Here is a 12,988-nt window from a genome sequence, read left to right as displayed (position 1 = left end):
GGTTCCTGCTAATGGTTCCTACTGATTGGTCCTACTGAAGAATACAAGCCACCAAATCCCTTACCAGCAGCATCGCCAATTAACCAACCCTCACTTCCCTCATCTCCTCTCCTCATCCCCAGCTATCCATCTCCACCACCCAGAGGCTTCAGCCTCACGACCGTACCAGTACCCAGCATCCTCCCCTCAGCCCCGACCCGAGGAATTATCGAAAACCACACCCTTCCTGGGGCCTTATGTTCATCAGGTAACATTTATCCGACTCCATTGAGTGAAAATAAAAAATGCCATGAATGCATAATGAGAAGTGGTCATAATGATCGTTGGATATGACATTTCCCCCGCAAATAAAATGGAGAAAGCGAAAATAAGGGGGTAAACGCGGAATTCCAGACACACGCAAATAGTTCACGGAGAATAACAAGGAAAGGATCTACGATCACGGTACGCCAGGCTTCGGATCTGATCTAACGGAGCGAAAGAAGACGCAGAAGCGGATTGGGAAGACCAAGGTGGCCGTGGAAATTGAATTGCGAAGATCAGATGGCATATTTGCGAGTCCATTCCCGCGCGGTCGCTTCGTACCGGGGACGGTCCGTCTTGTACACGTGAGCGATTTCCGGCACCAACGGGTCGTCGGGGTTGGGGTCTGTGAGCATGGAGCAGATCGAAAGTAGCACTGCAACAGTCAGTATATACGTAAACAGCGTCTGTAGGCAGAGAACATACCCTTCGAGATTGTGAGAGCAGGACTCCACTGGTCTCTGAGGATGTCAAGGCAGATGCTGCCGTTGGCGTTGATGTTGGGGTGGTAGATCCGAGTGGTGAAGTTGACCTTCGGGGGCTTGAATGGGTAGTCGGTGGGGAAGTGGATGTTCAGGAAGAAAACACCTCCTGAGTAGGGGGAGTCACCCTGGAAGTCGGGTTAGCAAATGATTCCAAGATAACAAGGCTGATGACGCCGTTGGGTGCCGCGAGGTCCTCCCGACAAAGGAACAAAGACACTTGCTACATCCGGACGTTGGAAGAAATCCGGGGATACTCACAGGACCCATGATAGTTGCTTGCCAGTGGAACTGTGCAGCAAACCATTGTCAGTATTCATTTCAGGCATTATGTCGTTGATAAAGAGGTCTGAGGCAAATCTGCGTTGGACTGCCCCGCCGCAGTCGGCGAAAGCGGCAATGCGACCGTGTGCAACGAGGGGTCGGAGGGGTGAAACCATACCAGGTCATCTCCGGAAGGACCAGCAGAGCAAGAAGAGGGGGGATCACTATAAGATGAAGACAACCACGTTAGCATACTTCTATACATGCCCTGGCAATGCGTAATGACACAGGCGCTGTCTGGCGGAGGGTAGACGAACGCCCCGCGGCTGTGGTGGGGTGTAACACCAGGCGGCGGCAAAGAGGCAGGCGAGGGGAAACAAGATGATGAGGACAAGTCTTACCGGCCGAGGTCAGTGAGTTCCTTGTTAATTCTCTTGAGAGCCATGGCGAATGTGTGATGTGTAAAGAATGGAGAGGATCTCCTAGGTTAAAAGTGCAAAGCGAGTGGTATCGAATTTGAAGGTGGAAATCTGCACACGATTTCCCAGTCAGCACAACGGCGAGATATGTAAGAAGAGAAGAACAACGACGACGACGAACAGGGGCAAAGAAGAAGACGACTAGCAAAGTCGACTAGACTGGAGGGGGAAGTTGAGAGGGGTTGAGGATGGAATGGAGGAAGAGACTCACCGTGGGCTGATTACGTCGGAAGACGAACAGGAAGAAGAGGGGGAATTGGGCTGAAGGAGAAGAGGAAGAGAGAGAGGAGAAGAGAAAGAAGAGGGAAAGTCAGTCAGTGGACGGGAAGAGCGAGAAAGGGAAAGGCGGGCAACCCAGCCCAGTCACCAGCCCCTCTGAACCCGTATTTACCGGTTATTACCGACTGATTACTCGGCTTATTTAATCAGGTTTGCCTTAAATCAGGCGTCCGTCAGCCACTGTTGCGCCACACCCTCCCTCTCCTTCCATCGTCATTTCCCAATCCAGTCGGACATTCTAGATGCATCATCCTGCTTCTGCCGATTTTGCTCCTTCCTCTTCTTTCCAATATTGATCATCCAATAGTTGGAGACCCAAATATAGGCTGTTTTTCCCCCTTATGAATAATCTAGATGACACCCGGTACTCTCCGTCATCACCAACATCGTCATCATTCCCAAGTCAGCCCTGACAATCCAAGATATCCACCTGAACAGCCCCTCCCTCCCTTCCATTGTCAGCCACACCTTCAATTTCGGGTCCCTCCCAGACGGGTATCAATCGGACGGTGGACAAAACCGATAGGCTGAATGGTTACCGGCAGTCCGCTCACTTTGTACTACGTACTTACCTAACTGGTGGCCACCACCGTTGTTTGCCCATTTGCAATGTTGGTTCTGCCCGTTGACTGGGTCAATATTATCAAGAATAATGGATCTCTTTTTTTTTGCCTTTTTTTTTTCTCTCTTGTAATATAACTCGTAATCTATCACTCACACCTACACCTATTAGGCTATTACAGTTAGATGACTAGTCTATCTATCTATGTACTTGTGGGATAGTGACTACTTCAAGTGCATGCATACCGGGCATAGCATATGACTTCCTAAAAGATACTCCGACTTATATTAAGGTAGTATACCGATCCTGCACCCCTCTTATTCTAGCAGATATACTATACTATACAACAAGATAGATACTCATATCTGTGCCACCCAACCAACACCCCACAAAATGAATATTCCATCAGATCCATTTCTTTCCCGTCGGCAGTGGCAACGGTAAGTTGCAAACTACTTACCCTACTTTGTAGTTAATACGTAGTTTGCTTCAAACTCTTCCCTACTTACTGTACATACTTTCCATCCCCACATCCATACTATGTACACATGTAGTAGATAGATTCATACACCTCCCCTCTTCGGCAACAACCCACCAACCAACCAACCTCCTCTTAATAGTACTCCGTATTAAGTGAAACACATGTTTTATTCCTTTAAACTTTCTCTTCCCGAAGTTGCACCAAACCTTGAAAACTACTACTAAGTTTCTTTGTGGTCATTCTTCCACCATCGATCCGGATCTTTCATTGGGGAGGCAAACCCGAATTCTGTACCACCGTTTAATTTATGACTAACTTTACCCAAGGAACTAAGTTAAGTAACTCTTCCTGTTTGTAATCAGGTTACATACAGTGCGGTTTGCGGGTGCCCTTGCCACGTGGCGCAGCATGGGCTTAGGTTGCTTCTTTTCTCACGTGACGGGGAAGACCGTTTCTGGAAGGGTCGACTCATACTTAGTATTACTATGTTTCATGCTGTTTGGGGTAGATGTATGAGAGATATTCTGTGGGTAGGTAGTGCTTGGGATATGGGGTATGGTTGGGGTTATTGTAGCCCCTGTGTTTGGATATTTGTGGTTGTATATGTACATGTATGTGTGAGGGATTCATCAGGTAGGTAGGTAGATGAACTGAGAGTTAGGGGTGGAAGTGTCTGCTCATCTAAACGAATGCCTGGACGCCGGTGATGGCGCGGCCGAGGATCAGGGCTGGTTTTGGTTAGTCGCCATCCATACAAAAAACAGATGTTGCCTTCTGTGGTATACGATAATACTTACTATGAATGTCACTTTGTCCCTCGTAGGTCTGCACCACGAACAAGTTCGCTACATGCCGGGCGATATGGTACTCGTCACTCGTTGCGTTGCCGCCAAACACTTCTTGGAGACTGTAATAGGATGGATCAGTTTGCTTTCCTGCCAAAGGTTCTCATGTGGAGGGCATACATTCTCGAGTTAGCCAGAGCACGGTCACAGTTCTGTCTCTTGACCATCGAAATCATCTCCGGTGTGCACTTTCCGGCATCCTTAAGCCGGGCAACCTGTGTCGCAGCCAGTGTGCCGTACGCAGCATCCGTAGCCGCATCAGCCAGCTTCTTCTGGATAAGCTGGTACTTCGCCAGCGGGTTACCCTTGAACTGCTTGCGCTCGAGCGCATAGGTGCGGGCACGGTTCAGACAATCTTCGAGCGCACCCATAGCTCCAAAGGCGATTCCCAGACGAGCGCTGTTAAGGCAGGTAAAGGGACCAGCAAGTCCTTGAACCTCGGGGAACATGTTTTCCGCAGGAACAGGGCAGTCATCCATCTGGATCATACCGGTGATGGAGGCGCGCAGGGCAGTCTTGTTCTTGATGGCAGGCGTCTCCAGAGTACCCGGTGGGCATTGGCTGCGCTCAACGACGAATCCACGAATCTTGCCCGTGGTCTGCAGCTTAGCCCAGACGATCATGATGTCGGAGATAGGGGAGTTAGTGATCCAGGTCTTGGTGCCAGAGAGCAAGTAGTATCCCTTCTTGGTAGGGTGCTCCCGGGCGACTGTCTCCATGGAGCCAGGGTCAGAGCCGTGGTTGGGCTCAGTGAGACCAAAGCATCCGGCCAATTTTCCCTTTGCCAGCTCGGGGAGGAAGCGGTCCTTCAGCTCCTGTGTACCAAAATCATGGATGGCTGTCATAGCCAGGGAGCTCTGCACAGACATTCCTGAACGGTATCCCGAGTCCACACGCTCGACTTCCTTCGTAATCAGACCGGAGGCCACGGTACTTGCGCCGGCGCAACCATACCCTTCAATGTTCGCGCCGAGGAGGCCGAGTTCGCCCATCTCGGTCAGGATCTGGCGGTCATAGTTCTCGTTCCGGTAGGCATCTAGTATGCGCGTACTTATTAGCCATGAAACATCCACGTGAGTATTTCCCTCGTCGCCGTTAAGGAGTGGCGGGCATACCTAGAACGCGGGGTAGCAGGCGTTCCTGGCAGTACTGCCTAGCTGTGTCTTGAATAGCCAATTCCTCCTCTGTGTACAACTCCGATGCGACCAAAGGATCCTCCCAGTTGAAGGTCGTAGCGTATCCACGAACCGAAGCATTGCGCGAAGTTGCGGGTGCTCGACACAGGCGGTGGAGGTGGCGCGAAGCCGTGCGAAAGCTGGATGGGTTCATGATGTGAGATTGTAGGCGCTAGTAAGATTATGAATAAGTGAGATATATCTGTAACTAAGACAATATTAATTGGAGTGACCAAATGTCTGGGGATGCGACAGCCAAGGGATAGATGGTTCGGAGGTTGTTGCGGGGAGACATTCATCCAGGCACACTTTCGGTGTCTCGGTTTCCCCCAACCTCGGCAATCCGTCGGGAAAGATTCATGCGGGCATTATAACTTACACTAGGGATCACGGTAGCAATATACCAAATTGATTGATATTTCACTGGAATATAAAACAGACTCCAGCAGTAGATATGCTCCTTATATGCTTCATGATCACTGAACCTCCAACTCCCCAACCGAGCCGCGGGGACACTCTTCCGCGGCCGAGCTCGGCTTGCAGCCCGTTCCGTCGGCGCTGGCGCCCAATAACCGGCCCTCCTCGAGCTTGTATAGATAGAGCCCAGGCGGATATCTCGTTTGTCCCGGCATTCAACTCAACAGATCGTGCATGTATACACTGGGTTCAAGGACGGTAATCTACGAGGAATACTTCGTCTACCCTACAGTATTGTCCGTATTGTTCGTTATCTAGTATCAAGATGCAGCTATTGCCAGTCCAATTTGATGGAGAGCCTACTTTTGAGGAGTCGACTAAGTGGACTTCTGTATCCAGACCTTAAGACTGATTATTGTTAGGAAAAGGCTGATGCATTGACCAGATGTAACTGGGAATGGTAGCCGGCAAGCTACCATACAACGTCAAAGCCGACTGACTCGTTTATGGATTGTATTTTGGATACTATATACACCATGGTAAACAACTGGTGCTTTGACTTATATAGTCCTCAGTAAAGACTGACTCATAGCCCTGCATTAGTACCATGGCAACACGCTGCTCCATACGGTATGCTCAAGCAGGCATCTGGGACTGAAGGAAATCAAACACCCCGGTCGGGAAGTAATCCTCATCAAAGCCCCAGAGATCCGCCATCATAGGGTCCACCGACCCTTCTGAGAGGCCCGTCTGGGCTTTCACCTGTGTCGCATCCGAGTCGAAGCTATTTCCTCTCTCAGCAGACAAGGGAGCGACTCCCAGCAATGGAGGAGGGGGGTTCAGTATCGTGTCCCGCTCTCCAAGGGGCTGAGCCCCGGGGATAACAACCGGTTTGAACATGGGCAGAGCATCATGAGAATTCTGTGTCAGAGACTGGGAATTACCAAGATTCCTTTTCTCCCATTCCTCCAACCCCGTGAGCATCTTTTTTAAGCCACGGGCTATATGGTGGCTGAGATGGTGCTCGCTTGCACGCTTACTGCACGAGACCATCATATTAACAATCCGCCCGACCAGCTCCCGCACGTACGCGACATCAATGTGCAGGCCGGCTGAAGAAATGGAATTCTGCTGGCCTTGGTGGTTGGGAATGCTGTTGGAGCAGCCCTTGGCTGCAATCTTTAGCAGGAAAACGGCGGCAAAAGTTATCATACTGTGGAGGTACAATGGGACGCCAACCAGAGCCCTCTGAATATCAGGCTCATCTAGGACCACCCGAAGTGTGTCTATGGCGGACTGTATGGCTATATTCGCGCGCTTCTTTCGCTCAGCAGACATGGGTCGTGTCGATATCGAAGAGTGATAGGTCCGCAAAGCAACCGAATTCAGCTGTAATCGAGAAAAATGATAATGCAGATTAACCGCTCTGTAAGGATATGCACCGACATATCGACTCCCGACTGCTTGTCGAGCCACATTAGCGAAATGTGCACCTAGACAATATACTGAGGAACAGAAAACGAACCCAAACGCGGATACCAGGCTATCCGCCAGTTGTCAAGGTCGGCGTCATATTTATCAATGGTAGAAAATTCGCTGTCGGGAACCTCCAAGTCGACATCGGGTCCAAAGGCGTGGTATATTCGGGTAAGAATGATAAACAGGTCGACCTGGCTGTGTAGACGCAGGTCACCTTGTTGCACGTTAGGGGCATGGGTGAAAGTATTGTGATTCTTAATGCTCTGGTCCTCGTGGATTATCGGGGGTCGTCCGTAGGCGATAGAGAAGTGATGCTCTAGGGTCTAGGCCAGTCAGTCTCGTTGCACGAAGCCCACCAGGGCTACAATCGGTCGCGTTGAGACGTACATAAAGAAGATACCACAGCCTAGCTTGTTCTATATGCTCTGGAGAGCCTTGTGTTGCTTTCCGGTAAGACTGATGCAGGTTGCGCTCCGTGGCAATCCGCACTGCATACCCAGACAGCTTCCAGCTTACGTCTGCAAGCCAAAAGGCGCCTATACATAATGCGCGCAGATCATCCAGGGTGTGGTGTCTGTCTAGCATTGATTCTGATGCTAACCTAGCAAACTCCGTATAGCAAATATCGAATGTGCGTTCTTTCTTGGGCAAATGCAGGGCTGTGACAGCGAGAATGGCGGCGGAGAGCATCGAGGAAGAGTTCCTCACAGAGGTCAGGTCTTTGTGGTCCAGCAATATCCCATCCCAAAGATAACGGCTAAGTACTTGATCAAAGTAGGAGAAAAGCTCCTCCGCCTCGTGCAAATCCACTACTCCCCGCGAAACGAAATCGGTGACAAGAGCCCGATCTGGTGCATGATGCCTTCCCGGTGAAGTTGTCTGAATATCGCTCAACTGTGTCACTTCGTACAGACTCCCCATCGGAGCCGTGACCAGCGATGAGGTTCCATTCTCTTCCCTGTCTAGGGCGTATTGTGAAGGCTGTTGGAAGGTGGTTTCGGATGTTCTGGGCTCGGGTGCTACTCTCTGCGCGCTGCTCTCAAGACGCTCTGCTCCAACATCGTGATCCGTCCCAAGAGGCGTGCCTTCCGTCGACACTGTAGAATCCTGGCGGTCTCTTTTCTTTGACAGTGGCTCTGATGCCTTTCCATTAGTTTGATAATATGAGAGATCGGGTAGCTGGGCCTTTCGCAGTAGGTCTGCCATTGCGAGCTCTATTGTGGCCTTCCATCTAGAATATACCAGAGATAGTCAGTCACTGGGTCTCCTGCAAGCTATGCGAATGAAAACAAAAAAGAGTGGTATAGTTACTCTGTCTCATCGTCCAGCAACGTCTGGAGGCTTTTGTTGACAACACATTCCAGGCCCATGCGACGACATCTGTGACAAACGGTGTCCCCCGCATTCATATCACAGCGGACCTTATGGCGCTTGCATTCTGTACAAGCTCTGATTCTGCGCGATATCTTGGGGACATGCCTCGGGCTCTGCTGTGAGTCATTTTCCGGGGTATACTGTGGGCGGGTACTCTGCGGAGAGGCGGCAGAGGAGGCATCACCGTTGGACTCGAAATGAAGACGACTTCGCTTCATGATGCCAATGCAAGACGCATCGTCATAGGCAAATCATGTAGCTCGCGTGAGAGTGGGGATAATTCCGGGCTATATCCACCACGAGAGGGCCAACGGCACAGGAACAATCCTAGGAGAAGAGAGGAGAGAGGGGTCTGGGGGTGAACATTGCAAATGCCGGCGGTTGCGTTTCCGAGAGCTGCGATTTGCCTGCTCGACCGAGAGTCCGAGACGGCCAGGCCCGATAACAAACGGCGCCTTACTGCTTTGGGTTCTGCACGGGGCCTCGCCGGGTGGGGCCTGGTGGCCTTGCAGCCTGATTGCTCTTATGTAAGAGGGGCCGGGGAACTTTCCACCGCGGGGCGGATATCTGTCACGTGGAAGAGAGCTGCCTGGCTGCCGCTAAGCCTAACCGGGTCTATAAATGACGCATGTCGCGTAGCTCTCCGCGGCGCGTCACTGTCGCGGCTCCCCTCTGATTTCTGCCTGCCATTCCCTTCCAACTGCTTGCGGTGACCGAGAGTTTGTACCTCACCTGGTTTTGGATAGTAGTGAAGATCTCAAGATGGGTATTAAACGTGAGTATTCTCTATCATTATCACTCCTCCACAAGACCGCTCTGTCGCAGCGCATTCTCCATCCTCAGGAGCTCATGGGAGCTGACCACGCTCAGAGCTGTATCAGGTGATTTCAGAAAATGCCCCAGATGCCATCAAGGCAGGGGACATTAAGAACCACTTTGGCCGAAAGGTCGCTATAGTATGTCAAGCACTCCTACCCTCTTCGCGGTGGCTCTCAGTGAGCAAGCTGTTCTCGTTTCAGACAGAGCTGACGAAATTGAATTTCTAGGATGCGTAAGCTGCCGTTGCCCGCATTATCGCATTGCTTGCATTCGCTAACTGCCATACAGTTCCATGAGTATTTACAGTTTCCTTATTGCGGTCCGTTCCGAAGGTCAGCAGCTCATGAGCGACACTGGAGAGACAACGTCGCATTTGATGGGCATGTTCTACCGCACTCTGCGCATGGTCGACAATGGGATCAAGCCTCTGTATGTATTTGATGGAGCTCCCCCGAAGCTCAAGTCCGGCGAACTAGCCAAGCGATTTGCTCGAAAGAGCGAAGCCACCGAGGCTCACGAGGAGGCCAAGGAAACCGGTACGGCAGAAGATGTTGAGAAGTTCTCGCGACGCACAGTACGAGTCACCAGGGAGCACAATGCAGAATGTAAGAAGCTTTTGAAGTTGATGGGCATTCCGTACATCGATGCCCCCACGGAAGCCGAGGCGCAGTGCGCGGTTCTCGCGCGCGCTGGAAAGGTCTATGCAGCTGCTTCGGAGGATATGGACACACTATGCTTTGAGACGCCAATTCTCTTGCGCCACCTTACGTTCAGTGAACAGAGGAAGGAACCCATTCAGGAGATCCATTTGAACCGTGCGCTGGAGGGGCTTGGTATGGACCGCAAGCAGGTATGTCCTTGAATTTATTTCTTTAATCATATCTCGAGGATGCTTATTTATGTGATATAGTTCATTGATCTTTGTATCTTGCTGGGTTGCGATTACCTTGAGCCGATTCCCAAGGTCGGACCCAACACGGCGCTTAAGCTAATCCGTGACCACGGAAGCCTGGAGAAGGTGCTTGAGTTTATGGAGAACGACCCGAAGAAGAAGTTTGTCGTTCCCGAGGATTGGCCCTACGAGGATGCGAGAGAGCTCTTCTTGAACCCCGACGTGCGGGACGCCAATGATCCCGAATGCGACTTCAAGTGGGAAGCGCCCGACGTGCCCGGTCTAGTAGACTTCCTGGTCAAGGACAAGGGTTTCAACGAGGACCGCGTCAAGAACGGCGCTGCTCGCTTGCAAAAGAACTTGAAGTCCGCTCAACAATCCCGCTTAGAGGGATTCTTCAAGCCGGTCGCCCGCACTGATGAAGAGAAGGCGAGCCTGAAGCGCAAACACGACGAGAAAATCCAAGAGCAGAAAAAGAAGAAGAAGGAAGATGCCAAAGCCAAGAAAGAGGCCAAGTCACGGCCCCGCGGTGCTGGTTAAATACCAGGCATAATTTTTTGTCCCAATTGGTCGTTGGATAACGACCAGAAAAAAGCAGCGACACTTCGACCGACACCACACGTCGGCCTATAAAATGTTCACCGAGTCCTTCCAGAACTCATGGTGTCTAGAGGCGTTATCGGGTTTATTCATTCAATTATGTGTGTAACTAGTTACTTCAGGCGAGAGGCGTTCCAACCGGCGGGATAAATGGATGGATGATGAATATGCACGAGTTCAGCATGCCACGTATATACCTACGACGTGGAAGATCCTTTTTTGCTGTCTAGAAACGAAAAGGACTAAAGAAGCAATAACCAGCATATACTATAGATAGATAAGGCAGCTAATAACTCCGCAGCAAACTGAAACTTTGTTGCCTGACATGTTTACACTTGTTCTAGGCTTGGAGGAGGGGGGTTCAACCCGACTGGTAGTCGTACATGATTCAAATCAAGGTTTTGTTGTACTATGTAGATCGGGAGGAACCTGGGACTCGGTGAGACGCATCGCATTGCGTGCGCCCCTTTTACTTCTGCTCCATTTTTTAATAGAGTTCTGTAGGATTGTATCCCAAGCTTCATGTAGTATTAGAAGTATATTGTGCGCTACTATTAGTATTTAGCCTTTTTTTTATATTGTGTGTAACGGTCGTACGATTGATTGCTCTTGGGAGGTGGGTGGTGTGGGGTCACGCGACTGTCCGCTCTACTACTACTGCTTAGTACTCCGTACCCTACCCTACTATGCAGGTTCAACGCGCGTTGATGGGAGCATTGGTTCTGCCCGTTTTCCTGTGTAGATGGGACTATCAGTATGGCGTATAATGTGTTCTGTGAATAGCTCTCTCTGATGGGTTCTATTAAATAATATTTATTGGGTGATTTTATCCTTTTGGTGGCGTAGTGATAGTAGTACTAGTAAGTATTCTAGCCTCTCGGGTGAGGGGAAACTACTACTAGGAAATATATAATGTGATGTGTGATTGACATCGACTAACAGGATTCACAACGCTACGTACTGACCAATAAAATAAGAATCCACATAGGCAGAGAATCCAGACCATCATTGATAGCAAGAAAAATAACGCATAGCAATAAAGTAAGCAAGTGGGCTAAAGCCGTTGTGGACGGGAGTGAAGTAGATCACGGATGCTGAAGCCGAGGGGGACCCTGATACTCTCTCGCCAAGCATTCCTCAAGCTTAACCAGTCATCCATTCGCTGTCATATTCAATTTCAGTACCTGAATTATTCTAGACACCGGAGATTAAGCTACCATGTGCAATAGACCCATATATACCGTGGTTTGGGACGAGGATCAAGAAAGAAAGTTGTCCTCTTATCAGGGCTCGTGATCCGGCGGCGGCGCATGGCATCAAACGATCAACCGGCCCGCCGCTGATATTAACCATCACTTCTAGATATCAAGTCTACGCAACAACCCCGGACGAACAACCTATTCCAAAGAGAGATACCTCCGCGAAAGCCAATGAAATAGATCATAGCAGGTGGTACAAGAACTACCAAGAGAAAACATATATCTACTTCCAAACCATCGAACCGCGAGCAACCGCCAAGCCGATGTAACCACGGGATCAAAGTCAATGGAGCTCTGGATCACAGAGCAAAGAATGGTCGATCATAGGCCCGGATTTCCCCAGGACCTTTCACTTTTGCTCACAAGCTCACTGGATACGCTAGTTCTCAAAGCTGGGTCTACCACCCCCCCAATTTCCCCCCAAAGTCAAATCCATAACATCATCTTGTTACCTCGTGACCCCAGAGCCTCTCCGCACGAGGGAAATCAGAACAAAGTGAAACATGAACGCCTCTTGCCCACCCTAACCCCCCAGCCGTTCCATTCATAGTTTTGCGCCCCAGACGTGAAAGACCAATGAATGTGATTAATGCAAGGGGAAAGAGAGGCGTCAAATCGGTTCTATTTCCCTGTGATCATCGCGTGTAAGTTGGGAGTTGATCCGGGAGCTTGATCGGACTGCCGCAGAAGTAATCGGGCGGACACGGATGGATGTGATCTGGAGTCCTCGGGGTTTTTGGGGTTAGAATCAGGGGTTGACTACGTATTTTAGGAATATCTGTAGATATAGTGAATGATAAGTCTGTGACAAATTTAAATATGGTCTTTATTAAATTAGAAATTTGAATTGTTGGGTGTGGTGTGAATGCGACAGGAGATGGTGTGGTGGTTGCGAAAAGCATCAATCACAACGGGGACGGCTGATGTTGGGATCAGAATGATTGAGGGTTTCACAAACAACTTTAATAGATAAAAATAATTTAAGGTGGTAGGGTCATAGTAGCGCCACTGGAGAAGTGCATGGAGCAACTTTTAGCTTTAGAATACTCAGAGGAAAGGGGGAAAATGGAGGAGAAGCGAGCACGCGTAGGAATCATTGCTGGATCATGCGCGTCAAGAAATAGTAGGAAGCAGCAACTCGGCCCAGAAGGAATGCATAGACAATCTACAAGAAGACCTACACGAACATTGATATGATAAAACCAAATTAATTTAAGCCACTACACAACCGAGGCAAATACACAGATAAATCTCACACGCAAAATGAGACGAGGAGAG

The 12,988-nt window shown here is 49.9% G+C and overlaps 4 protein-coding genes across 4 annotated transcripts; 1 reads left to right on the top strand and 3 right to left on the bottom strand.

Moving 5' to 3' along the window:
* Positions 1-539: 539 nt before the first annotated feature.
* Positions 540-1,314, bottom strand: BO79DRAFT_138857 (putative ubiquitin conjugating enzyme (UbcD); the record flags this gene model as incomplete). Its single annotated transcript, XM_025678175.1, has 4 exons — positions 540-679; positions 730-913; positions 1,047-1,076; positions 1,228-1,314. The coding sequence occupies 4 exons, from the start codon at positions 1,312-1,314 to the stop codon at positions 540-542; spliced, it is 441 nt and encodes a 146-aa protein (XP_025543515.1).
* A 2,091-nt stretch (positions 1,315-3,405) lies between these two features.
* Positions 3,406-5,311, bottom strand: BO79DRAFT_284919 (acyl-CoA dehydrogenase). The gene is made up of 5 exons (XM_025688299.1): positions 5,250-5,311; positions 4,811-5,078; positions 3,816-4,731; positions 3,648-3,757; positions 3,406-3,578 (listed from the first exon to the last, which is right to left on the bottom strand). Exons 2-5 carry the CDS (start codon positions 5,022-5,024, stop codon positions 3,532-3,534), a joined length of 1,287 nt encoding a protein of 428 aa, XP_025543514.1. The 5' UTR covers positions 5,025-5,078; positions 5,250-5,311; the 3' UTR covers positions 3,406-3,531.
* Positions 5,312-5,786: 475 nt separating this feature from the next.
* On the bottom strand, positions 5,787-8,445 carry BO79DRAFT_284918 (Zn(II)2Cys6 transcription factor). Its single transcript, XM_025688298.1, has 4 exons — positions 8,078-8,445; positions 7,154-7,997; positions 6,813-7,089; positions 5,787-6,747 (listed from the first exon to the last, which is right to left on the bottom strand). Exons 1-4 carry the CDS (start codon positions 8,356-8,358, stop codon positions 5,924-5,926), a joined length of 2,226 nt encoding a protein of 741 aa, XP_025543513.1. The 5' UTR covers positions 8,359-8,445; the 3' UTR covers positions 5,787-5,923.
* Positions 8,446-8,829: 384 nt separating this feature from the next.
* On the top strand, positions 8,830-10,604 carry fen1 (multifunctional nuclease RAD27). The gene is made up of 5 exons (XM_025682112.1): positions 8,830-8,915; positions 9,011-9,096; positions 9,187-9,191; positions 9,248-9,809; positions 9,870-10,604. Exons 1-5 carry the CDS (start codon positions 8,903-8,905, stop codon positions 10,389-10,391), a joined length of 1,188 nt encoding a protein of 395 aa, XP_025543512.1. The 5' UTR covers positions 8,830-8,902; the 3' UTR covers positions 10,392-10,604.
* The last annotated feature ends 2,384 nt before the right edge of the window (positions 10,605-12,988 follow it).

The sequence above is a fragment of the Aspergillus costaricaensis genome, assembly GCF_003184835.1.
Source record: "Aspergillus costaricaensis CBS 115574 unplaced genomic scaffold BO79scaffold_4, whole genome shotgun sequence".
NCBI classification, from domain to species: Eukaryota; Fungi; Ascomycota; class Eurotiomycetes; order Eurotiales; family Aspergillaceae; genus Aspergillus; species Aspergillus costaricensis.
The sequence above is the reverse complement of the archived record's forward strand: the minus strand, read 5'-3'. Positions and strand labels throughout refer to the sequence as shown.

Coding starts and splice junctions, on each gene's coding strand:
- fen1 (XM_025682112.1), top strand. Junction 9,810..9,869: donor TTGGTATGGACCGCAAGCAG/GTATGTCCTTGA, acceptor TATGTGATATAG/TTCATTGATCTTTGTATCTT.
- BO79DRAFT_284918 (XM_025688298.1), bottom strand. CDS start 8,358: ATGAAGCGAAGTCGTCTTCATTTCGAGTCCAACGGTGATGCCTCCTCT. Junction 7,998..8,077: donor TTGCTGGACGATGAGACAGA/GTAACTATACCA, acceptor GGTATATTCTAG/ATGGAAGGCCACAATAGAGC. Junction 7,090..7,153: donor GGCTGTGGTATCTTCTTTAT/GTACGTCTCAAC, acceptor TGACTGGCCTAG/ACCCTAGAGCATCACTTCTC.
- BO79DRAFT_284919 (XM_025688299.1), bottom strand. CDS start 5,024: ATGAACCCATCCAGCTTTCGCACGGCTTCGCGCCACCTCCACCGCCTG. Junction 4,732..4,810: donor CCTGCTACCCCGCGTTCTAG/GTATGCCCGCCA, acceptor CGCGCATACTAG/ATGCCTACCGGAACGAGAAC. Junction 3,758..3,815: donor GCTCTGGCTAACTCGAGAAT/GTATGCCCTCCA, acceptor ATCCTATTACAG/TCTCCAAGAAGTGTTTGGCG.